We start from the raw sequence: 27,698 nt of genomic DNA on the forward strand, positions 1-27,698 counted from the left end.
AAATGCTATTCCCGTTAATCAACTTTCGACAAAGACCTCCCAGCTGTTCAGTGTCATTTGGCGGGCAATTTCGATACATTTACTGCGTTCCTGTGTCCTTCGTGCGTCGAAAACTCCATCCAGCCGCACCTGTCTGTTTCTGCCGTTCTATGACTTTTGCTCCTGCGACGATTTCAAATCTAGCATTCCGTCTGAGACCAGAGCAAAGGTCGTAGGACCAATATGTCGTGTCACCATCTCCTCCTTCTCTTTAGTCTTTTACCATCCTACTTGTCATGATAAATTTGAGAAATCGCGAACATTTGTATATTGACGACCTGCGAGCTTGTCAGAGGCAATCGTGGTCATCTTCTCTGACATTTCGTTATTTCGCTACACGCGTAACACACTTTTTTGTGTGTTTGGTGAATGGTTGGGGGCGCCATATATCTGATATTAGAGCTGAAATGATTTGCAATGCACCATTGGGGTGATAATAGGCTACACGATTTTTTCAGCTTTACATTATATCATTCTTTGATTTATTAAATCCTGAAGGAAAACCGATAGGATTGTCAAATATATAAGTTATAACACTGACATTTCCCCATTTGTTATTAAACATTTGATGTATACCAATACGTTATTAGAGAATATTTTGTTAACAACGGAGCGTGATTACCATTTACCCCTCTTCATCAGCCTCTGAAAAGTTTTCAGCCTTCGGTATTCTGGGGTATCATTGGTCTTCAACAAACGTTGTTTGATAGTTTTGATCAAATGTATTGGATAAAAAACAAGGCCTATTTTTGGTAAAAAATAGGTGAGAAGTGGTGTAGCGAGGGGGAGAGAGAGATAGGAGGGGAAATCGTCGAGAAAAAAAAAAACGATGACACAAATCACGTTTAGACACCGACCACTACACCATCACTTGGAGGCAGAGATGAGATATCAGAGAGAGACAGAGAGAATACATCTTGAAGGAAGAATATGGACAGATAATGACAGGATGCCATGGGTAAAAGAGTCGATATAGTCAATTTTTAGAAATGACTAGAAAATATAACTATGTCATTCTGTTGTATCTTACACATCCGTACACCCCTTACTAAAAGGTCAGCATTCAATCCTTGGCAAGACAGGCTGATGTATCCAATGGGTTGCCTAATTTGGCGGGGAAAAACATATCATACGACTGGATTACTCTCTCCCATGTGGAAAGTAATTGATTGTTAAGTTTGAAAACGCTGATTGAATAATCACTCGATCGTGCGCCATGTAGCGTGGTGATCTCTGCATCTGAGAGGTGGAGATGCTTCGGTCGCTGATTTGCCTTGCTTCTCGGTCAGTGGATCTATCGCCTTGATCCAAAGAGCGTGTATAATACACCAGTTCGTAGTTACTTCTGTATCTATAGCTGTATCGTTCAGTCAGCAAAATACCAGGGTTGGACATCACGATAACTTAAAGAGCACGCTAAGTGTGGAGTGGATCGAAGTTTTATTTGAGATATAATTTACTTTTGAAGGAGTCCAAAGATAATGAGTTATTCATGGACAATTTTGGTCACATGACCTTTCGTTTCTTTCATTATGATAGGCAGATTTCGCAACAAGATATTACGTATATTAGCATGCCTTACATAACAGTATGAAGAAATTGAATATACCAGGTAACTAGAATATAGCACACCAATGAACACTCTATGAAGGTATTGTTGGATTTCTATTTGAATGCATTTTGTAGCATGTTGTACAATGTACTTGGCAAACTAGGGGTTTGTTGACGCATTTTTTATATATAAAAATGAAAAACACGATCCAAAAGAATATATAAATAATCAATACATCAAAGTTGGTGCTTATCTCATTAAATTTTAAAACCACCATGTCACTTTTATAGTACCAATGGCCTTCCTGTTGATCATGCGCAGAATCTTCCGATCATGCGCAGAGTGGAACTACGAACTAGCTTGTTATCAACTCTGATGATTTTAATTTTAATTGTCCTTATTGTTTGGACCGTCGACCTCCTCCCCCCCCCCCTCCCTTTCCCTCACCGTTAACGGGAGGAATCGAAAGGATGTGCACGCAGCGGATAAAGTGGAATTTGATTTACAAAATCAACCCGTCGATGCACCGATGCAGTGATAGGAATGAAATGGCTGCAGCTGGATGTGTAGTTTGATCGCTTGATTTTTGAAGGAGACACGGACATATGTGAACATCTCAACTTTCATCGCTTACAAAGCCGATGCGTAAGAATCATCCAACTTTATATGGCTTCAAAGAAGGTCATTGGTTTGCAGTAGAAGGCAAATGTGGAAGCGTATATAATGTTGGAAGTCTATCATGGCCTATACATCAACGAAATGGACAAAATATCTAATTCATTCGCAACGCCTTTTACGCGGATTATATAATAACTAGTAGTAATGTGGGAGAACCTCTCATCATCATTATATGACTATATGGTTACGGATAAGAGGAAGTAGAACTTTTACCAAATCAAGGAGAACCTGAATCCGGGATGGTGAAGCATGTCTTAATTCTTAAATTGAACTGTGTTGCTATCTGTCAGTAATTGATTAATTGGGCACCGGCCTGATTGTTAGATGAAACGAATTTCAACGACGTCCTCTCGTTTGTAAATCACTGAAGAGTTTTAATGGGCGAACCGATTTGGAATTAAAGAAGCTTTGTTGTCTTTTATTAATTATCTATCAATATCTTCTAATCGAATGAACAAAGCTGATGATAATGATCACATTGAATACATGTTTTGCACACCTTTAATAATCAGCGCACAGCAACGTTGTTAGCCTAACAGAGTGCTAACAGTAAGCCCAGTCACATTTTTCTGATTGTGAAGCCAAAACATTTATTTCAATGTGTAAGTAACGCATTGTTGTGACATTAAGCATCGCTGCTACGTTACCGATTGTTCTGTTCGAGCATTGTTAGCGCTAACAACGTTTTTGTGCGGTCAATACAGGAAGCTAAAGATCAGGTTCACTTTCAATTCACAGTTGGAGGAAACATCTAAATGCCTTGGTAAAAGGCAAGGTCATCGATGTAAACATTTAAACGAATAGATGGATGCATTCAACTCAACGGCTGGGCTTGAGGGGGAATCATCCAGCATAGTGCCAATCGTCGTCGCTGTCATTGTAAGCCTCGTCGTCGCAGCGACAGTCACGGGTAACCTCCTGGTGATTCTCGCGTTCTTTACGACGCGCCGTCTCCGGACATACAACAACCATTTCATACTCGGATTGGCCATCGCGGATTTTTTCGTAGGTGCTATCGGCATGCCGATGTTTGGAGTGGTCTTTATCCTCGGTCGATGGCCGTTCGGCGCAATTTTCTGTGATATATTTTCGTATTGCGACCACGCCTTCAGTCACATTAGCGTGGTCTCTGTAATGATCATCAGTCTCGATCGCTTTGTCGCCACCGTTTATCCTCTCCACCATCGTTCTCACTGGCGAAGTCGATCACAAGCCCTCCTTCTGGTATCAATTGCGTTTCTAGTCCCCCTGATAACTTGGGCACCTCCAACTATCTTCTGGAGTCACGTGCATATTGGGAGTGAGAACAATACCTTTAGTGAGTCGGAAGATTGCTTACCCGACTACTTGGTGAGTGATTTCTTCAGCATCCTATCTCCGGTGTTGTTCTTCTGGATTCCTTTCACTATCACAACGTTATTTTACATAAAGATATACAGCGTCATACATGCTGTCGTAGTGCGAAAGGGTAACAACTGGACAATGCGGAACTTGACCAGACGAAGACGTTTTCAAACTAAAGATTCAAATCTACCAAGAAAACATAGTTTGGACCATGCTGAGTTGAGCGTGATCATGCCATCCGTATTTAGTTCCAGGGAAGTTAATGGGAAAGAAAATGAATCAGAGAGCAAAACGGAATGTCCGTCAGAGCAATATTGCAAACAGAGTAGCTTCCTCTTGCCATTGGATTACAAATGTTCCAATTTTGCCTTCGTAAACAGTGCCTTCGAACCTGACACTCAAGACAACCTAACCCAAAATGCTCTGGGTCGTCGACTCTGGGTTTCTGAGCAATCAATGAACACAGTTTCTTACGAAGCTGATGCATACTCCCACCGAGTAACCCATAAAAGTAGATCTCACTCTGCTTCTTCAGTATTTGACAGTTTTAGAAACGAACGAAGCAGTAGCTGGACAGTTGAGCTCGCTAGTAGCAAAACAGATGCAAATACGTGCTATACATGTAACGGAAACGTTTGTTCCAGTTTCTATACGAAATCAAATACTCCCAAGCAGCTTTTTGATAGACCAAGTGATATTCAGAGTAGATCTACTCCATTGGATATTAACAAAGTTAGTAAATCATGGATAGACCTAGCTAGTGATAAGTCTTACTTTTCACATAGTTTTGATAATATGAGCTATAGCAATAGTATTGGCAACGTAGGCCCATCCAATCAGGTGATCATCACAAAAAGCCTTTCGCCTGGAGGAGCTTATGTGACCGTTGGTAGGACCAATGTAATGGTCCGAAAGACACCTTGCATATTTATAAAGGATTACCGCAACCAGGGATATATAGATAACAGCGAAATTACACGTTCAGGTGAGTTGGTTACCACTTGTTCTAAGCCTCAAGAGACAAACTGTGTAAATAACTTACGTGATACGACCGGAAATGGGTTCATCCAATCGAGAAAGGCATTGCAAGGCGAGTGTTTTGTAAATGGAAGAAAATCTAAGGTCAAGACTAACTACACTTCTAAAAACAGTGATAAAATAGACGACTTTGTCGAGGAAGGTTCATTGATAATTGATCCACAACCTTCTACCGAACCTCAAAGTTTGTCTGGCAACTCTGGCATATGGTGTGGTGATGACAGTCAACAAGATGTGCCCCTGGAGGACATCGATGATGTTCCCCAGTTAATCAAAAGCACAGTAACGGATAGGCGACTCAAACATCAAAACACAAAAGGTAAGTTACTAAATGTATTACTATTGGTCAGTACAACTGATATTTGTTGTTTGAAGCGTAATACAACTTGACAGTTTCCTTAGAAATACCCTAAACCATGGCTATAAATCTAGATCATACTGCTGTTCATTTGATGCATTCATTAAAATTCGAAAACTAAAATCAAGTTGTTGAACTGTTCGTGAAATGTAGGGAATTAATTACATTGATAACAAATAATAACTTCAATTGACAACACATGTGACACTTATGAGGGAATAGTTGCTCCCACATAAAATATATAAATGTATTTGTATTATTTTTTTACAGGGATTCGAACACTGGGTTTGATCATCGTGGCCATGTTTATTACCTGGGCGCCTTGGGCTGTCATCGTCATCATCTTAAGTTTGTGTGAGGACTGCATTCCCGAAATACTCTACTCGGTATGCATGTTCAAATTTTCCTTCCAAACGTGCAACCATGCTCGTTCCGCCAGCCAGAATTTGACTTTAATCTTGCAGTACTTCAAGTACATAAAGCCAGTTTCCCCCTTTAACTATATAAAACGAGCAAGATTACTAATATATTGATATCATTGTTCGTTTAGTACGTAAAAGGGATTTGTTATCCGAGACCAGAAAAGCAAGTCCCTTACCTTTCCGATTCCGAATGCAAAATAGATAGGCAGATCATTTTGGATTTCGAGTACCAGCTCATGGGAAAAAAATTTTTTCAAAATCGCATAGTTTCTTGTTTTTGAGCATTATAAATAAATATCGATAATAATAGAAATTTAGAAACTATGATGGTCACACTATGCAGCTTACCAACAGCGGGCTTGGTTCAACCATGTACACTGCAAAAACTCCGGTGTTGATTTAACACCAGCCCGGAATCTATATATGTCCACACCAGAGAAGCGTTAAACAGCACCAGTTTCCGTTTGGTCTAACGCCCGATAGGTGATTACACAACACCAATTGGTATTAAAACAGCCTCGGTTTGATTCCAAACTGGTGTTGTTTCAACACTTCTCTGGTGTGAACTTATAAAGATTACGGGCTGGTGTTAAATGAACACCGGAGTTTTTGCAGTGTAGTAGGTCCATGGTTCAACGGATTAATACCCCCAATATCAGATACTGAGGAGTGGCACTCATTGATATGATAATGTGTGTGTGTATAGAAGCACGTGGGGTGAGGCCGTGAGTTATAGTGTATTTGTTAGGGTGCGTGTGTGTGTGTTTTTTATGAGGGGTAGGCGCTTGGTATCCATGACTCCTGAGGTGGCTGAGTGTCTTCTGGGGGTATTTCAGACAATCAAAATGAAAATATTTCAATCTTCATAAAGCTCCTTTCACAGAACACTGTGAATTTATCAAATCAATATATCAGATGTACATTAAATGTAATTAAAGTGTAATTGCGATTTTTTGACATTATTATTATTGAATTATTATTATCATTGAAATCATCATTAACGTTTTGATATCGTTTGTTTCGACAGAGCTTTTAACAAATCACAATCATTGATTTTCAAACTATATTTTCCAATAACTTACGAAAGAAAATGTATATGGAAGAGCCGTGGTGCACAGCAAAAACTGTGGTGTTAACCGGTGTACATAGATGACCACGCCAGTTATTTTACACCGGCGTTAAATTGGTGGTGTTAGTTTACACCTATTGGTGTTATTACAACACCTTTTGTTGTTACATTTATACTCTTTAGTGTTATGTTTAATCTCTAGGGTGTAATTTTAACATCTCAGGGTGTGGTCCTCTATTAACACCAATTGGTGTCAGTTTTAACACCGCAGTTTTTACAGTGTGTCGTGGTTCTGACTCTTGCCTTGAAAACAAAGGGTCGTGTGTTCAAAATCCCACCGCGGTCTAGCGTCCTTTGGCGAGGCGTTAATCCACACTTGAATGCTCCCCAGGGAGTGGATGCATTGTATACTGGCATGCAAGGATCCGATGTCCTGGGTAATATATTGTATAGCGCATTGGGTCATTATGGGAAAAGCGCTATAAAAAATAGCTATTATTATTAATATTAAGATACAGAGAGATTTACTTTATTCACATGAATTGAATGAATCGAATCCATTGATTAATCTTATTTGGAAAGGGTGTTAAAATTCAATCATAAATTAAGTCGAATGGCTAGACAATACCAAAGGATATGTCAGTACTAGTTCGATACTATTAGATGTCATGAAAGTTAAACAAATAAGAAAGTCTCGCCCCATTGTCTAAAAGGACAGGCCTATACGATGGAATAGAAATGAAAGAAAATACATGTAGAATATTGGGGAGTTTCATTTTTCATTTCAAGAAGAAAGAAAGATTTTATCATAAATTAAGAAGGATTTCTACCTAAAATGAAGGATGAAGTTGTCATGACTACAGGAGTAAGATTTCCACAAATTAACTGATTAAGGTCAAGAATGATGAAAATACACTAAAAATAGAAATGTTAACTAAACATTTGAAAGGTTAGAGGAGTGAAAACATTTTCTAAATGTTGCATTTACCGCTTTTTTAATGGTTCTACCGAACATTTAAAATGTTGGATTCAGCTTTATACAAGGTTGGATGTAACATTTGGAAAAGGTTGTCACTCCTCCAACCTTTCAAATGTTGATTTAACATTCGAATTTTTAGAGTGTATAAGGTGGAATTTTCACAAAATAGGGGGTGGATGGGCATGTGACGACAGTCTGCGTTGTAGTGGAACTAGAGTTGAGGGGGAGGATTAGAGGTGACTGCATCCTTTCGACACAACGGGGGAGGGGGGCTTCCTCGAAAGGTTGGGTTTGAGGAGGGGGTCAAATTAACGCAAAATTGGGAGACTACCGGGGACGTCTTTCACAAAATTAGTTTTCGGAACCAGTAATTTTTTGGAAATTAAATTAAATAAAAATCAATCAAATTAATCAAATCAAATGATATTAACATGAACAATTCAATATTGATAAGAGAAAAGGGAAGAGAGCTTGTATATTTGCTGTTTTTTTAAATAAATTTTGCATAGTTAATGAAGATCAGAATTCTAGAAACCCCACAATCTTACACATACCCACAGCCTTCCGTTGAAAGCACCCCCTTCCCGCGGTTGTCTCGAAAGGTTGCATAGGTTACATAAAACCTTATTGTAACCCTAACCCTACCTCTTAGACGAAATAAAGCATGGAGCAACTGTCGCAGGAGAAAATGTCGTGTCACCTTTCCCCCAAAACACCCTTTCGAGAAAGCCGACCCCCCCCCCCCCAGGTGACTCCAAGGGGTCCGGCCACCCCCACTCCACCCCCGTTCTGCGAACGCAGACTATCAAAACAAAAATGCTGATACTCAGGAAATCATTACAGTTCAACAAGATGGCGGATAACCTTGCTACGAATAAACAATTAAGATTTGTGAACAGAAAATTAATTTCCATCTGTGAATCAGGCTTTCGTGCGTCTACACAAAAGAACAACCGGGCATACAATGTGCAATTAACATTGTTAGGCAAGCTGCATTTCTAAAGCAATATACATATAGGCCTATATTTATATAATGGGTGCGGCATATCAATCACAATGTCAAATGTTAAGAAATATGTTGATCAATACTAAAATCAGTATTCATGAAAAGAATCATTTTGAAGACATAATAAAATACTGCATTCAAAGCTGTGCATGATTGCTACAAACTGTTTGGAAAGACAAATGACTAAAATACCCCGGGGAGAATTTCTGAAAGCCTTTTGTTAAATTGTGCACGATTAAACCTGCTTACAACTCGTTCCCATTGCCGTGTGATCCGTTGCGAACGCCACGATCGACTTTCCGTTGCTGATTTCGAAAAAGCTGAATCATTCAAAAAAGGTATACGATCAATACCATTGCCCTGATACGATCTGATACGATCCGATACGATCACTACAATTACTATACGATTTAGACCAGTTTAAATCGTAGCGCGAATCGTGGCAATGGGAACTGAGTGTTAACGAATACGTTCGATCCGAAGATGGTTAAGCGGTCAAGGTAAGCGAGATGAAAATGACTGAATTAAAAAAAAACATTCTACAGAAATTCTATAAATATACTATGCTTTATCTTGCTTCTGTTTTGTAAGGAAAATTTCGTAGCGAAATTGATGCAGATAGTGGAAATAAAAAATAGTGTGGGTAATGCTTATTCTTGCCTTTGTTTATAATATTTTCATCGGTGAAATGAGTTTTGCCAATCTTTGAATTAAAAAGAGTATAGATTAAAAATTCATAAAATAAGATTTGGTTTTGATGTGAGAATGCAGCTTTTCAATGAAGAAAACGTTAAGGCGATCTATAGTGTGACTTAAGAATCGGCAAGACCCTCCGTTCTATTATTATTCGGTTCTCGCCATGTGTTCAATATTTCAGAATGGAAAATTGGTAATATGTATTGAAGGGCAAATCTTAAAAACACTATTATATAAACTTGACCTAGATGCCCCTCTCTCATCAATTTTTTTTCAACGGCCAGCATAAAATGACTTTATATGGGAAGGATGTTATACAATTTTTATGAAAGAGCGCGAATGTGTTTACAACGTTTAATTGTAAGTGGCCTGTGAGCGGGTACTGTGAAAGCCTTGCAAATGAAAGTGCACTTTCCGTGAAGACATTGGTTGTATGAATGGATATATATACGTAAGAAAGTAGGAATGAAATCTCAATTGCTATTCATTTAGTGACGTAGTTAAGTGCCATCACAGTCACTTTAAAATGATAGACCACGCGCGCTAGATGTAATGAGAAAAAAAAAATGAATGCAGTTGAGACGGCGTTCGGGCTTTGCTCCATTCATCGGAGATATATATTTTTTTAAGTGATTGCTTTACAAAATGGCCGTCTCTAATTAAGCGATTTGCAGATGCGTGTTTATTTTCCTTTTTTTACAGAAACACTATGGTCTCATTTTAATTCGAGTCATGCTTTGTGGATGGTTCAAATCAACCAAATTTACGTTAAGCGTGTAAGGAATTTCACTTTATCTAACTTGATCTGCATTAGATGAAACGAGTTCTCGGTATTCTAGTTGACATCCACCCCTCATCAATTTATTTCATGATTAAGTCAGGTAGCATCACACAGCTACTTTTACAATCCTTTAACAAATTCATCCTTTCTCATTTCAGTCCCTTCACAAAATGAATACACATGTATATTTGTCTGAAGAGATATTAGCATCGGCGACGATGATAAATGAATAGGCGCAATATACATATAGTAGGGCAATAACCTTTCAACATTTTAATTCCATCTTGCTTTTAATCCTATTTTCTATATGAAATTAGTTAGAAGAGTAGATTCTCCGAAATGATGTTAAATAGCATGCAGCACTGAATGATGCGAAATAGGCAAAATATATGAAAATAGTGTGAAAACAGTTGGTTTTCCTAATGAAGTTGGAAATAGATCAAAAGGAAAGATCAGCGTAATAACTTTAAAGGATATATCATGAGAGTCTGTATTTATGTAGGTGCCGTGGTCTAGATCATTTACATGTAATTGCTAGAATATTAGTGACTGCGGCCTCAAATTAATTCGAATTTACATTTCACGATTGAGCGTAGCAAGCGATAATGTCTAATTTATATAGTTAAGCCCGTGCTGCAAAATGCAAAAAAAAAACAGACTTTTAAAAAAGAACAACCTTTGTAAAAACTTTATACGACTTATGTGAACCAACGTACTTAAAAGTTTCAAAAAACTTTTTACAGTGGATGAATGCACCATCCGTAAGCCCACACGTGCATCCTCCCTCACATCCACCATAATACACGCTTACACACACACACACACTCACATGTCCACTCTCACGCCCCACCCCTCTCTCTCTCTCCATTATTCTATCTGTCGGCCACAAAAGCACACTCAAACAAGTCTTGTTTGCAATCATCGTTGCCGCTACACTTTGACTGTAATCCCTTGGTGATTATCGATAGATTCTCGAATATTCCGTCATCTAACGGAGATATGAACACAGTGTTCGTACTTTTTATTCGGTAAAAGCGGAAAGATTCAAAGAAAGTAATGCGATATTTTTTCCCCAAGAGGCAATGAAAAAAGATTTCAACCGTACTATCGGAAAGTACATCATACAAGTGTACAGTCATTCTGTGTCCAGTGAAGTCTTCTTTGATTTAAATCAGGCAAAGAGATTACTTCATTACTGACATACTATACTGCAAAAAATACATTTTGTTTGCATTATGCCTACCAAGGGTAATCCCAAATAAATAAAATTGAAGGAGATGGGGGCTATCATTTTGTTCAAATATATATCGACTTGCTTTAGTATTATAATCTCAAATGTAATATGGCCTTTATGACATACTTATACAGTGCGTATCAAAAAAGTTTACACTAAGAAAAACATCCTGTAAACTTATACATTGGTAATATCCTGGTTATTTTTCCACATTTTACCCTTGGTACAAATCCATTTAAGCAAATGACGATATAACTGTCGAAAACCGTTTGAGTGAGCACCACTTACTTTTGAAAAGTTAGTGAGAAAATGATTTGCGCAGAACTTCGAAATAGTTATGCGAATAAAAGTAGACCTTGATCATGAATAACACATGGAATTTAGCTAGTAAAATTGATTTGAAGATATCTTTTCCCCTTTTAACTTGTTTCCTCGCTCAAAACACTTCGAAGAGTACATTGCGCCCCACCCCCCCCCCCCACAGACCGAGGCCATCGTGACGATATTTGCTTTACACTGAGCTGTGACTTACATGAAATGGCTTAGGCTTGATTTTCATTTTGTTAATCATGGTCAAGCTTGGGAAAAGTGTGGAGAAACAAGTATTAAATGAAAAATGACATGTAAACCCACTTTAAATGATAAAAACTTAATGGAAAAAGGTGAAAATGTTTGAGATAAACTTTTATTCAGATTCAGTTATGTCCTCGGATCCAGCTGGCATAAAAAGGGTAAAGGTTGTGCTTACTAAGTGTTGAAATTTCAATTTGGGTGGCAAAATTGTTACAAAATGCTTGAATGTATCCCTATTATTTAAATTGACCAAATGTCCGAGGGAAATTTATGAGAAATGTTTAGCAGGGTAAGTTTGATTCCGCCCTTTCCCCTAGACACATCGTGAAAACGAGCATTTCTGCGCAGATTTCTGCGAGCTTTACAAAAATTGACAGTGCTCACTCAAGTGTATCATTCTGTCGAAACTTTTACTTCCATTGGATAGATGAGAACCAAAAAATATATGTGAAAAAATTATCCGCACGTTGTATATTTTTCAATTCCGAGGGCTTATTCAAAGTGTAAACTTTTTTATGCACTGTATATTAGGTGATATGTGTTGTATAGAGTGTTATTTTTTTCTTTTTAATTCTAACAATTTATATTTTTAAATTTTCATTATTATTATTTTCATTATTATTATTATCATCATTTTTATTGTTGTTAATTTTATAATCATCGTTTTGAATACAGCTAAAAGGCTACTGTATCACCGAAATGATGGGGGGTCAGGCATTTTTAGCCTTCCTAACAAAATTGAATTCCTCCCCTAGAGTTTCAACGCAACTGATTAATTTATAACCTATTCGATCGGTTTCACATTTTCTTCGACTGTCATTTCCAATTCCAAACTTTATCCTAGTTTGGCGGTGAAAAAAAGAAAACGACTGCTTTTTGAAACATTAATGAGTCATGACTGGTTAAGAAATATTGAAAATTCAGGCATGACAATTTCTAAGATATACGCCAATTGTTAAACACGTGACAGACATGCACGATCCACACTCACAAGGAATTTCATGTCGTTGCCACGGAAACATATCATTTTTTATACCATGTGTGCGATGTACTTTGTGATTCCAAATCGTGTGCGGCAACGGACTAATATCCGAATTTCCTCAATTTTTTTGTTCATGATTTATGATGACGTTATGGTGTCACGTCCAATTGTTTGGATTCATTCGTTACCATGCCAACATTGCCGGGTGTCTCGGGTAGTTTTAAAACCGATTGATTATCGTTTTGAAACCTTCTACAACACCTTTCAAATCGACCATAAAACGGATTAATGCTTTTCCCCAAGAATTAATGGCGAATCGAAACCAAAGGGACATAATAAATCGATTCAGTACACGAGTTAACTTTAACATTGAATAAAATTGCATTGCTGTAAAATTGATTGATTGTAATCACTTTTTTGTTCCATTACTGCCGCTTTACCATTGTCCCATGGGTAGTTGTACACGAGAAGAGGAGAAAATTGTTTCCTTTGATACGAGGAAAAATGCATAATGGTCGAGGTATAAGGGTATTTTCCCTATTCTTAATGATCCGCTCAAACTAGGCTGCATTACGGGTTAAGAGAGAAAAAAATAACAGTGTAAGCCAGATTTTCATGCAAAATATATATATATATATAATGATCAACTGAAGTTGAAAGTTTGTGCTAAATACTAAGTTTGTCTCTTATAAACTGATATTCTTGGGAGAAATATTCCTGCGTTTCTTGCGATATAAACAAAACAAGTTTTCATATTTCATATGAAACCTTTTAAGCCGTTGGCAGAGATACACGCAACTTTATAAACGGCTTTTTTTCCTTCTTAAAGGACAAGTCCACCTCAACAAAAAGTTGATTGGAAAAAAGGAGAAAAATCTAACAAGCAAAACACTGAAAATTTCATCAAAATCGGATGTAAGATAAGAAAGTTATGACATTTTAAAGTTTCGCTTAATTTCACATAACAGTTATATATGCACATCCTGGTCGGTATGAAAATTGGCAGACTGATGACGTCACCCACTCACTATTTCTTTTGTATTTTATTAAATATGAAATATGAAATTTTTTCCTCCTTGTCAAGTGAAACAAAAATTTATTTCTCCCTAAACATGTGGAATTACCATTATTTTAACAGTTTATCGTTAAGTTAAGTTGGTTCTTCTTGTCAAATCTGTAAAAATTGAAATATTGTATTATTCAAACAATAAAAAAAAGAAATAGTGAATGATGGACATCATCGACTCTCTCATTTTCATATCACTGAGTTGTGTATTTAACTGTTTTGTGAAAAAGAAGCGAAACTTAGAAATGTCATAACTTTCTTATTTTACATCCGATTTCGATGAAATTTGCAGCGTTACGTTCGTTTGATTTTTCTCTATCGGTTCAAATCAACATTATTTTCTGGGGTGGACTTGACCTTTAAAACATGAATGCCACACTTAAGTGTTACAGAATGTACAATAATTGTTTGCAGGAAAGTCACTACCACAAGGAAGGTTAACCGGATTTGTTCAACATTAAGGCAAAGGAACTGAGTTGAGTGCTGGCGTAAAAAAGTTGATTTTATAAAGAAAAAAAAAACTCATCCATGCAAGTTCCATTCTACGCACACTAAAGTGCCAAGTTTGCTAGAGTTTAGGTTTTGGAGATGATAATAGAACCAGGATGGAGGTTTGCTACAGCATCACAAAGCCTTATGACGGAGTAAAGCGTCAATATGACAGATACCTATCCACTGGGGTCTAAGTTAGCCAACTGCGCATTTCTCAAAGCGTGTGCTAAGTAATTAGCCCACTCGGCTAACTTTAGCCCACCGATTTAGCCCGGGGGTAGCTGGCTAAATTTGTGAACTTAATGACGCGATTTAGCCAATAAGGTAGACCGGGTTAACTTAGCCCAGCTTCGGGAAATGCAAAATTTAGCCTGTTGTGCCAAATGCCGCGATTTAGCCCGAGAATTCGGGCCATTTATTACAGTACAAAATTGTATACCTATACAACAGGATTGCTATGCAGGTGCGTTAAGTGCAAGAGGACATAAACATGATTTAAAAAAAAGGGGGGGGGGTTATTGGCGATGATTTGAAGTGGATTATATGAATTCATTCTTCTTTCATTTTTGGCTTGCTGATCAATGGAGGATTCCATAGCCTCCTGTTTGCCCCCCCCCCCCACCTCCCGCTACACTGACCTGGAAAGAAATGTTTCAGACCGATCAAACCTTTCCATTGATCAACTAATCCATTAAACAGTAATATATGCTCGTTGAAGTGAAGAAGCCGGGTGCATTTGGTGTGAGTGGGTGTGGGGGTGTTCATTTTGAGGGGGTCTTTGTAAGTTTGCGGATGTGGGTGTGTGTGTGTGCGTGCGTGTGTGCTTGAATATACGAGGGCGTGTAGCAGGCGCGGATCCAGGATTTCGTAGGGAGGGGGGCCCAAATTCGATCTGATTTTGGCGCCCCTGTGTACTTTTCGGAAAAATGGCGGCCCCTCCCTCCCCAGGCAATCATAAGTGCCTTAAATGCATGTTAAATTATCTTATTTCATAGGCACATGAATCAGGGGCGGATCCAGCTTTCGCCAATAAAGGGGCCCAATTTTTTTTTTTCAGCCATATTTTCCCCGATCGGCCGCTCGAAGATTTTTTTTGGGTTTGTTTCTTTGAAGGGGGTAGTCTTACAAGTCACATCTTAGCTTTATTCTTTAAATCAACATAAATGTATAATATCATAATCCTTATTTTATAATGCCTGTGCGAAGCGCGAGCAATTTTTTTTAAATTGCATGAATTTTTTCCTAAAATTTGAACTTTCTGAAAAAAAGATGTGCCTGCAATAATTACTGCGAACGCGAAGCGCGAGTAGAAATTTGTGATAAACGTTTTGAACTGATCGGAAAGGTAGGCCTACCAGTCCTGTTAAAGACTGCATACAGTTAGCCACGAAAACGTGATATATTTCAACAATCAAATAATGCGAGCGCGAAACGCGAGCTGAAAATTTTTGACATTTCTACATAAAAAATTTTAATTTTTTTTTGTAATCATGAACAGGATAGCTATACAGTATTACTTAACAATTGATGCGAGAGCGAAGTCCGGGCGGAAAAATTCTAGATTTGCGAGAATTCTAGAATGCGAGCGCAAAGCGCGAGCAGAAAATGTTTGTATACGTTTTGAACTGATCGAAAGGTGCCTTTTAAGGACTGCTTGCATTTAGCCATGAAGACATTACATATTTTCTTCAATCAAATAATGCGAGCGCGAAGCGCGAGCTGAAAATTTTTGACATTTCTACATAAAGAATGGAAAACTTTAATACAATATACTTATTACAGAAAAAAGCAATTCGAATCTGTACTGATTCCCAATATTTATCACACACAAATCCATTATCCCATAAACTAAAGACTCTAACAGTATTTGACATAATACACTTCAAAGTTTACTACTTATGTTTAAGTACGTAAATAACATGCTCCCACCTTCATTCCACAATTTTTATACTCTTAATACATCTATTCATTCATACCCTACCCGTTACTCTTCAAATTTCCATTTAATCAACCCCAAACTGCTTATTGCGCAGAGATCCATCAGACACCATGGTCCAGATTTGTGGAACTCTCTACCAGCAGAGTCTGTAAAACAATCTTCGTCTCTTCACTCATTTAAGGCTAACGTTAAATCTATGTTATTATCAGAATATTTGAAGTAAAATTTCTGTGTCGTGTCCTTTTTATCGTGAATTTATTCCTCCTTCGATTTAGTCATCACCAATATCTTCATCATGACCACCATCATCTCCATGGCCTTCATCATCATCATCATCATCATCATAATCATCATCATCATCATCATCATCAACAACAACAACAACATCATCATATCACCGTCACCTTCAGCTTTATCATCTTCATCTTCACACTATGATATTGCATGAATTCATGTTTCGTATTTGAAAATATATGCCCATTCTGCTTTATAAATGTATTAATTCAATTAGTATAAGTTTGGGATTGTCATTTTTTCAAGCAATCTGCTTATGATGACAATCCTTCTCCAGCCATTTGTGAATATCATATAGTTAATAATTTTGTGTGGAATTATTTTTAGTACTCTTTATTTATGATTCATGCCAAAAATGCTAATATTATGTTTATTATGTTATGAAAAATGTATTATACGAATGTTATGGATGCAGAAGAAAACAATAAATCAAATCAAATCAATTGATGCGAGCGCGAAGTGCGAGCGGAAAAATTCTAGATTTGTTTCCTAAATCATGAAAAAGATGAATAAAATGGAATCTTCCTATATTAATAATGCGAGCGCAAAGTGCGAGCGTAAAAAAAAAATCGTGATTTCGACCTTGAACGGGATACTCTATTCATGTTTAAATCATGAAAGGGATGAGAAAGGGGATCTACCTACATTAATAATTCGAGCACAAAGGGCGAGCGGAATTTTTTTATATTGTGATCTGACACTGGATAAGTGAATGAAAATGCGCGCGTGTGTTTCAGATTTAGACTTATAATTTAGGCATTCTACATAATCTTTTATCATGAAAATAAAAGCGAGCGCGAAGCGCGAGCTTAAAATATTTGATATTCCGATCTGATATTTCAAACACTTTATAGGAAACTTGTAAGGTGGATATAAATCGCACTTGATAAAGAGCGGATATGTTTCATCATTACTTTAATTTGAGACATAGGACCTTGCCATCCTTATAGGACATGTTATCATATGAATATGATGACTATATATCTTCCTATTCATCTTGCTAAGCGCGAGATTAAAAAAGGGACAATTTAATTATTAAATTGATATCTTATTATACATGCATAATGAGGGCGCGGAATCTGATGATATTATTGCCTGAACACTGTACATTCAAGCACCTTTTTATTATGAATAGGATGCATCATTAATTAGTTGATATATATTTAACCATTAATGCGAGCGCAAATCGCAAGCCGAAATTTTTGATAAACTGTCATGAAAAGGGGATTTTAGGTAGTTTGTTATACAATCAATATTGAGACATACATAACCCGCCAATCAAAAATGCAAGCATAGCGGCGCTAGCTGATGCGTTTTGATAATCAGACCTGAAAAGGGATATTTTGACAACTTTATGGAATACATGAAAAGAATAGGTACCTGATAAATCAAATTCGCGAACGCACAGCGCAATTGGAAAATGTTAATATTCAGACCATAAAACTGACATTTTTACAGAGCACGTTTTAAAATTCAATATGTAAATCACAAAAATTAATGAAAGTTCGATTTCCAAGGAGAAATATGTTTTGTATACTGACTTCCAAACTTGATATTTAAGCTCCACGTTGAACAAGATATGTGGATCATTTAACAGGCAATGCGAGCGCGAAGCGCGAGCGAAAATTTTATATAGTGACATGAAATATTTTTTCCAAGCCTTCCTCTCATCTTATTTTATTCATTCGTCTTCCTCCTTTTTTTTCTCTCTTTTCTTTTCCTTCCTTTTTCTTTCCTTCCCCTTTTTTTTGCTCTACCAATAGGGGGGCGCGGGCGCCTCGGGCCCCCACCTGGATCCGCCTATGCATGAAGAAGAGGCAAATGAATAATGGATTTATAATGATGTGTTCATGAATAAATGTAATATCACTTATAAAAATAATCAATGCGAGCGGGAAACTCGAGCGATTTGTATTTTAACCATTTGATGCTTTCAATTTCGTTAAATTTCTCATCAGAGTAGGCCCTGCTAGAATTATGTGAGCAGGAGCCAGGCGCGGATCCAGGATTTCTTAGGGGGCCCTAATTTCAAGTCAAGTAATAATCGTGCCGAAATATTGACTCCCATTGCCGAATGGGTAATGTCTAGTTCAGTTAATTCTCACAGAAACCTCTCTTGCATTGTAGGCATTCTTCGTTACTGTGGGTACTCCAATTTTTTTCTACTTTTTGTTTCAAGGTTGAAAAATCTTAGGGGATGACACCCCTGTATCGCCACGTATGAAAACTGGTTGTGCAATAACTAAATTGCATATTCTGCATGAAAGAAAATTAATATTTTATTTTGGGTAAGATATTCTTCAAAAGATATAAATTAACATGCTTTTTATTATATAGTTGAGGTAGACTCCGTAGTCAGCACTCAGCATTTACTAATTGGGAGTGCACTGCCTACTTAGATCTGTGTTTGGATTTATTATACATTATTCGCTTGAAATCCATTCAAAACAGTGAGTTGTCTTGTCAATCCTAATCAACAAACATTGGCTCTTCCGCTCTTGCAAAAATCATATAAAGTATCAAAAGGTTATGTATCTTATAATCTTGCTCAAATTTTATATACTCCAAATAGATTTTCAAAAGAAACAGAATGCGTGTAAACGGTGTATATAAATAGAAAATAAGATACTAAAGATAAATATACTGTAAAAATATTCTTTATTATCAGTGTCTTTATAAATATGAAAACAATGCTCTTAAGTTCGCATCATTTTGGACGATAAGTTCTAATCTCTCTCTTTCATACGATACTAGCGAAACATGAATTCCAAGGTCCCATGTATCTTGTATACATCAACTAGTTCAAGATGTAACAATAAATGTAAATGATAGCAATGCAGTTTAGGCCTGAGTAAATACACAACAAAAAAAGTAAGTCCCCCCTAAATCAAATTGCTGTAACTTTTGAACAGAATTATTTTGAGATATGATTTTTCGTAGGTGGTTTTCTACACTCATTAAGCAACTCCTGGTGAAAAATGAGATTGATCGGTTGTGTCATGCATGAGTGATTAAAGATTGAATTGAAAATGACTATTTTTGAAAGTCACAAGAATCGATTTTCAGATTGTGCATATGCAAAGTTGGCAAAAAATGTTTTTAGGTGAATTTCATGGTGTTATGCTGTTTTACTATCCATTTAGCCACTCCACACACAATTTTGATATTGTATGTTCATGGTTGAGTGAGCACAGTGTATTGCAGGGGCCGCGGGGGGTGCTGGGGGCTTCAGCCCCTCACTTTTTTCCAAAAGCATGTACACAAATGTAAAAATGATCATACGATTGTGATTTTCTGGATGGTCAGCCCCCTTCCCACTTTCAAAACCGTTCCGCGGCCCCTGTATTGTGACGTATCATCATAGGGGTTTATGGTAGTATCCTCTAAAACTTGTTAGATCATGTTAAAATTTGGAAATGTTGATGTCTTCCCCGATTATAGGCCCCTCCCCCATTTCGAAATTCTGGATCCACCACTGACAGACTGATTTGTCCATAAATTAAACTGATCATGAGAAATTGTTAGGGAAGTATGCATTTATGCAGTATAAAGAGTATTCATACCTAAGTTTTCGAATGTGCTCGCTCAACCATGAAAATATTTAAAGTTCGGAACGTGTGTAGTGATAGAAATGATGGATGATAAGACAACAGCAATTAAAGTCACATTTGAAACCGAATTTGCCCCCAATATTCACTTTATTACCCTTTAAAATGAGTCTTTGACATTGAAAATACAAATTTTCCCACTTTGATGCGTGCTCGCTCATCCATGAATATACAAATCGATTTCATTTTTGCACAGAAAGATTGCCCATAGGTTGATAAACATTACTGCCAAGTGACATTGCTAAAGACAGCCGTGAAAAAAGTTCCACCATATTGAATAAGGGCTTACTTATTCTTAAATATATGCACCTTTAATGTACACAAGTCTATGAGAGAGGAAGTCAAAATTTTAACAAATATGAAATGAGGGTTTGTGTCATGGACGGTTTTTGTTACTTCTGCCAACAAATATTTCATGAAACTTCGCACATGGCTTCAAGGTAACACTATCTAAAAGCCGCGCACACCAAAAGAATCATTCGATACGGCACAGAGTGGGGCTAATTAAGGCCTAGAACTTTCTTCTCATTTGCATAATTTTCGAATATTGTGTGCTCACTGATGCATTAAACATCGGGATTTTCATAAGAATCAAATCAAATGAACTATGCAAGGAGGTTTGTGAAAGATATACATAGTTACAAATTGCATTTTTCTAATAACGTAAAAACGAGCTGATCACATTCCACATGTTCACAGTGAGTCTTCAAGGTGAATGTGTAATTAAACGCCTTTGAATCATTGAAGCATGTTAATTGGTCATGAACATAACGAAAAAGTTGAGAAAAGATAATTTTCAGTTACCAAAATGAAACAATACATGCCTATGATATTTATAAAATCGTATTTTTGTTTTCAATAAATATTCATTGAACCGTGAAACGATGGTTATTGTTGAAGATGCTCTCCCCCAAAATAACTGTCATCATATTCTATCATTTTTATTGATAGAAATGTGTACAAAATTCAATTATAGTAATTTTGGACTTGTGTTTATTCAACCGTAAAATTTAGTCAAAAAAGTTGTATCATCTTTTAGAAAGTACCTTTTACAAGCCTTCTGACCATTTTTCATGATGAGAATGTGGAATTAGCTCCAATAAAATGGAATCAAAGTAATGATATTTGGCTTGTGACTTTTGAAAAGTGACATTTTTGCCTTCTGACGGTGCTCACTAAAGCATGACGTAAAATACGTCCATAACATTTACTCAGAGGAAAGCTTATAAAATTACTTACACGCTCATGTAAAAATATATTAAAAACTCGCATTGGTTCGGAAATTATTGATGTTTGTTTAAGGGGGGACTTACTTTTTTGTTGTGTATAGTTTCAGTGGAATTCGTTAAAAAATAATAAAACGTGATTTCCCACTGTAGGTTGGAAACGAAAAGGTGTCGTATCATGAACTGTATATAGCTGTCTTTTACGCATTACTACATGAAACAACAATATAGGAACGATAAAAACCATACAGTTATTTCAGTTATTTGAGTATTTGACGATTCGTCAAAAAATAAAACACGCATCCGAAACTTTCACCTTTACAATGAATGTTTCATTTATTCTTTTACATATTGCACACCAAGATTTTTGCACCCTGCGGGTTCAAACTGCACCCCTAAATTTCAAATTGAAACCCTAGGGGTGCAGTTTTGAACCCGCAGGGTGCAAAAATGAACCCCAACCGCAGGGTTCAATTTTTGAACCCCAAATCAGGGGTTCAATTTTTGAACCCATAGGGTGCTGATTTTGCATCAGCCTTTTGGGGTTCAATTCTAAACCTTTATTTCTTAGTGTGTGCAAGTAAACTTCAAAATTTCTGTAAATAATATCTATCAATATATCCATCAGTGTTGTAGACAAGGCTCAAACCTCCAAGGCCAAGGCTTTAATACCCAAGACCAAGGCTTCAATCCCCAAGGCCAAGGCCAAGGCATGGAACCCCAAGGCCTAAAAACCTCAAGGCCAAGGCATTTAAAAACTTTCAATATATGGAACAATGAGCCAACAACAAGGCGGCAGTTCAAATATCAGTACGGCGCGGCGCCCCTACATGTAAGTCGATCCTCAATGTGCCCCCCCCCCCCCGTTCGAACATTAATTCGCGCCCAGTTCGAACATCATTTTGACATCCCTTCGAACTCAATTTACCTTCCCTAGTTCGAATATCATTTCGCCCCCTTAGCTCGAGTATCAATTTTGCGCCCCCCCCCCCTAGTTTGAACATCAATTCGGCGCCCCCTAGTTTGAGTATCAATTTGGCGCCCCCACTTCGAACATCATTTCGGCGCCCCCCTAGTTCGAACATCAATTCGGCGCCCCCCTAGTTTGAGTATCAATTGGCGCCCCCCTAGCTCGAACATCGATTCGGCCCCCCTCCCCAGTTCGAGTATTATTTTTGCGCCCCCAGTTTCGAACATTATTTTAACATCCCTTCGAACTTTATTTCGGGCCCTCCTAGTTCGAATATCAATTCAGCGCCCCTACATGTAGGTCGATCATCACTTCGCCCCCCCCCCCCCCGTTCGAACATCAATTTGGCCCCCAGTTCGAACATCATTTTGGCCGCATCCATTCGAACATCATTTTCGGCGCCCTCCTAGTTCGAATATCGATTCGGCGCCCCTACATGTAGGTCCAACATCAATTTGGCGCCCTTAGTTCGAATACCATTTCGCCACCCCCCCCCCCCCCCCCCCCCGTTCGAACATCAATTTGGCCCCCAGTTCGAACATCATTTTGGCCGCATCCATTCGAACATCATTTCGGCGCCCTCCTTGTTCGAATATCGATTCGGCGCCCCTACATGTAGGTCCAACATCAATTTGACGCCCTTAGTTCGAATACCATTTCGCCACCCCCCCCCCCCCCTAGCTCGAGTATCAATTTGGCGCTTCCTACATCAACTTGGCGCCCCTACGTCGAACATCAATTCGGCCCCCTCCCTAGTTCGAGTATCAATTTGGCGTCCCCACTTCGAACATCATTTCGGCGCCCTCCTAGTTCGAATATCAACTCGGCGCCCCTAAATATAGGTCGATCATCAATTCGGCCCCCCCCCCCCCCGTTCGAACATAAATTAGGCCCCCAGTTCGAACATCATTTTGGCATCCCTTCGAACTCAATTTGCCTTCCCTAGTTCGAATATCATTCCCCCCTAGCTCGAGTATCAATTTTGCGCCCCCCTAGTTCGAACATCAATTCGGCGACCCCCTAGTTTGAGTATCAAGTGGCGCTCCCCTAGCTCGAACATCGATTCGGCCCCCCTCCCCAGTTCGAGTATTAATTTTGCGCCCCCAGTTCGAACATTATTTTAACATCCCTTCGAACTTTATTTCGGCGCCATCCTAGTTCGAATATCAAGTCGGCGCCCCTACATGTAGGTCTAATATCAATTTGGCGCCCTAGTTCGAATATCAATTCGGCGCCCCTACATGTAGGTCGATCATCACTTCGGCCCCCCCCCCATTCGAACATCAATTTGGCCCCCAGTTCGAACATCATTTTGGCATCCCTTCGAACATCATTTTGGCGCCCTTCTAGTTCGAATATCGATTCGGCGCCCCTACATGTAGGTCCAACATCAATTTGGCGCCCCTAGTTCGAATACCATTTCGCCACCCCCCCCCTAGCTCGAGTATCAATCTGGCGCCCCTAGTTCCAACATCAATTTGGCGCCCCTACGTCGAACATCAATACGCCCCCCCCCCGTTCAAACATCAATTCTGCCCCCAGTTCGAACAGCATTTTGACATTTCTTCGAACATTATTTCAGCGCCCTTTTGGTTCGAACATCATTTTCTTTCCCCGTCTTCCTCTCCCCTTTTCTTCTCTTCTTTCCCCATTTCTCTCTTTCTTTTTTCATCCCTCTTTTCTTCCCTCTTCCTCTTTCTTCTTTTTTCTCCTTTTCCCCTCTTTCCTCTCTCTTCCCCCTCCCCCCCCCCCCCCCCCCCCCCCCTTCCTCTTTTTTTCCCCCCCCCCCCTCCCTTTTCTTCCTCTTCCTCCCTCTTTCTTCTTCCTTTCCTTTCTTCTCTTTCTCCCTCTTCTTTTTCCGTTTTTTTTCTTTCTCTTTCTTCCCCTCTCTTTTTTTTCTTTCCTCCCTCTTCCCCTTTCTTCCTTTCTTTCTTTCCCCTCTTCTTCTTTTTTCTTCCCCCTCTCCCCCTCCCTTTTCCTTTTCTCTTTCTTTCCCGTTTTCTTCTTTTCCTTTCCCCTTTTCTTCTCTTCCTTTCCCCCTTTTTCCCCTTCTCTCTCTTTTTTCTCTTTTTTCTTCCCTCTTCCTCTCTTTCCTTTTTCTCCTTTTCCTTTTCCCCTCTTCCTCTCTCTTTCCCCTCTTCCTCTTTTTTCTTCTCCCTCCCCCTCCCTTTTTCTTCTCTTCCTTCCCCCTCTTCCTCTTTTTTCTCTTTCTTTCCCTCTTCTTCTCCTTTTTTCTTTCCCTTCTTCTTTTCCCTCTCTTTTTTCTTCTCTTCTTTCCTCCCTCTCCCTTTCTTTTCTTCTCTTCCTCCTTTTCTTTCCTCTTTTTCCTCTCTCTCTTTTTTTCTCCTTTTCCTTTCCCTCTCTTTTTCCTTCTCTTTCTTTCCCCTTTTTCTCTCCTTCCCTTCCTTCCCCCTCTTTCCTTTTTCTTCTTTTCTTCCCCCTTTCCTCTCTCTTTTTTTCCCTCTTCCTCCTTCCCCTCTTCCTCTCTCTTTCCCCTCTTCTTTTCCCCTCTCCTCTCTCTCCTTTCCTCTTTTCTTTCCCCCCTTTTCCTCTCTTTTTTTCTTCCCTTCTTCCTTTCTTCTTTTTCTTCTTTTCTTTCCCCTCTTCCCCTCTTTTTCTCTTTCTTTCCTTCTCTCTTTTTTTAGCCGAAGGGGGGGGGGCCGAGGGGGCCTCGCCTGGCGTGTAGTATGAATTGCTTGTGTATGTGTGTGTTCAGAAGTGCCATTTGATCGCTATCATATTCTAAGTACCGCCGCGCCGGATGAATCCGTGCATTCATGGCGGTGGAAGTCCCCACACCATGCACGCTCTAATATGAATATCCGCCATTATATTTTTCTTCATCATTTTTTGAGTTGGCTTTTTAAGAACTCAAAATAAAAATTCCCTGAATCATTTTAAGTCCACATTGTGCGCCAAAATATATATCATATTGTTTTTTGTGGAGAATTTCTTGAATACGACCTTTTCTCATTCCAATGAAAAAAGGTCCATGTTTTGCCTTTGCATGAACTAATCTCTTTTAATACTTTAATCTTTATGTCCTCGGTTAAGAATGGGATATTTCATTGAAATATTGTAATCTGTTTACTCTCAATTCATATATTCATTCGTATGCTACTCGACAAAATATCATTTTCATGTTCATAAAGTGAAACCTTCCTCTTTCAATTCGTAAGCTTTTATCGGCATAAAAAAAATCAGAATCTGCTTCCAACCTCTCAAAAATTGTATAACTCTATCCCCTTTTAAAGGACTTTGTAGAAATCATTTACTTGAAAACATTCACGGTTTGTGTTGGTAGGTGTGTGAGGGTGTGTATGTGCGTGTGTGCGTATGTTTGCAGATTGAACTTTACTTTATTTTTAAAGTTGCATTTAATATTGTTTTGTAGCTAATTTTGTTATTTTTGTTTTGGGGGCCATTCTTTACAAGCTATTTGATTTTTTATTATGGCCCAAACCATAAACCGTATTTTTCTTATCACTTGCGCATCCATTTGTATATTGTTACGATACTTCAACAAATAACAATGAAATATTTTTTATTTTAGATGTGATTTCCTCTTTTTTATTACAGGAAATTAATTATACATTTACAATCATAAATAAAACATAAATAAATATTGATCTTACGTCTCTTGAGATTGGTTTAATTCCGAATAAATGTCCAGGTTGGCTGGCGAAAAATTCTTTTATGATGGCGATCATGAAACTGATGTTGTAGCACGATAACAAGAGTCACTGTATCGAGTTGAAATGTCCGTGAAGACGATGTAGATGATGATTGACAGTCAATTTCAGCAATCCATGGGTTGAAAAGCGTTCATTGAAACAGGTTGATGATCTCGATGAGAACTGAGAATTCCTCTCTCAAAATAACTGCAAACAGTTCATTGATGGCGGTAAATAATTCCACAGAAGATAATTATTCCAGGTGGAAATAAACTCTGCTCTGACATAAAATCTGGCGTGAAACTCTTAGTTCTGATCTGATATCATGAAGTGATCTGGTATGATATGATGATGTCCTTGAAGAATCTGCCAGCTTTATATACTAATTACAACTATTCTAGAGACTTCTAGTATTCACTAGTATGGAAGCTTCTGGTATTGTCTTTTAAAAGAACATTCTCCTTCTTTCAGGAGCAATCACACTCTTGAATGACCTCAGTGAAATTAACATGACAATAAAATAGCTAAGCCTATTGTTTATTTCCACTACCAATATAAGCCTATTGTAAAGCAATATCTATTCAGAAATAACAATGAGTATTCAAAGATTAGTGTCCAACAAAGCTGTAGTAGAACATTCTTGATTATTCTATGCTATGAAATATCCTTAAAGAGGAAATAACTAAATAAATGAATGTAATTGTTCTTACAATTCTTCTTACATGGAACAATATACACTATTATTTTGTTGTATTTATACTTTCAATATGGTTGAATAAATTTAATTGAAGCCATGTAAAGATATGGAAAAGCAGTGAATCATGACAACGATTCAAAAATACACTGTGGGCCAAAAATGATTAATAAAAGGATTATATTAGAACAAATCATCTTCTACATGTAAAGGCCCTATTGTTTTCTCCCTTTTTTTCACGAGCTTGGAAAAATATTAATTTGCAACTGATACAATAAAGATACTCTTTCATCGTGTTTATGTTCTCTTCACTATTTTATTTCAGGTCACCGTATTTCTAGGCTATATGAACAGCACTGCAAACCCGATTTGCTACGCTCTCTCCGATCCGAAATTCAAACAGGCATTTCGTCGTCTGCTTCGTCTAGAATGTCGGAGATCTAAGTCGGCGTCATCCACGGCAGACCACTCGATGACATCCTTTTGAGACGGTGCACCGCGGTGGAGCGTCTTTGCCATATAAGTGTTCAAAGACGATTATCTGTATTTTGAATCGTAAAGCTATATCATATACGTTTTCTTGCGCATACTCAACTTTATTTTTATTTATATTTTATTTATTTATTTATTTTGGTATTATTCACCCACAGTGGTCTCTTCAATAAAACTGCTTTACAAGAGAGCCCTGTTAAATACAAACATAATATAATATTATACAATATAAAAAGAGTAAAACATTGCATACATCATTTTATTTTAAAAAATACAATCAACTATAAAACCAGAAAACAAAAAAACACCAGCATGATAAAAAAGAAATACTTAAAAAATAGGGTAATACATTAAAATCAATGAAGGATGAAGAGAAATCATATAAACAGCTGCCAGCTAACGTCAATAAAAACATAATTTTGGAGGTATAATCTTTGATTTTTATTGACTGCTTTGTTTGAATATTTGCATGATTTATTAGATCGCTGCGCT

The 27,698-nt window shown here is 37.9% G+C and overlaps 1 protein-coding gene across 1 annotated transcript; it reads left to right on the plus strand.

Moving 5' to 3' along the window:
* The first annotated feature begins 2,006 nt into the window (after window positions 1–2,006).
* Window positions 2,007–27,434, plus strand: LOC121405611 (muscarinic acetylcholine receptor M2-like). Its single transcript, XM_041596542.1, has 3 exons — window positions 2,007–4,970; window positions 5,280–5,395; window positions 27,040–27,434. The coding sequence occupies exons 1-3, from the start codon at window positions 3,074–3,076 to the stop codon at window positions 27,199–27,201; spliced, it is 2,175 nt and encodes a 724-aa protein (XP_041452476.1). The 5' UTR covers window positions 2,007–3,073; the 3' UTR covers window positions 27,202–27,434.
* Window positions 27,435–27,698: the final 264 nt, after the last annotated feature.

This window comes from Lytechinus variegatus, chromosome 18 (genome assembly GCF_018143015.1).
Source record: "Lytechinus variegatus isolate NC3 chromosome 18, Lvar_3.0, whole genome shotgun sequence".
NCBI classification, from domain to species: domain Eukaryota; kingdom Metazoa; phylum Echinodermata; class Echinoidea; order Temnopleuroida; family Toxopneustidae; genus Lytechinus; species Lytechinus variegatus.

Bases quoted from the DNA above. Each gene is read 5' to 3' on its own strand.
- LOC121405611 (XM_041596542.1), top strand. From the start codon at position 3,074: ATGGATGCATTCAACTCAACGGCTGGGCTTGAGGGGGAATCATCCAGC. The intron at 4,971-5,279 runs GTAAGTTACTAA...ATTTTTTTACAG, and splicing joins CAAACATCAAAACACAAAAG to GGATTCGAACACTGGGTTTG. The intron at 5,396-27,039 runs GTATGCATGTTC...ATTTTATTTCAG, and splicing joins TTCCCGAAATACTCTACTCG to GTCACCGTATTTCTAGGCTA.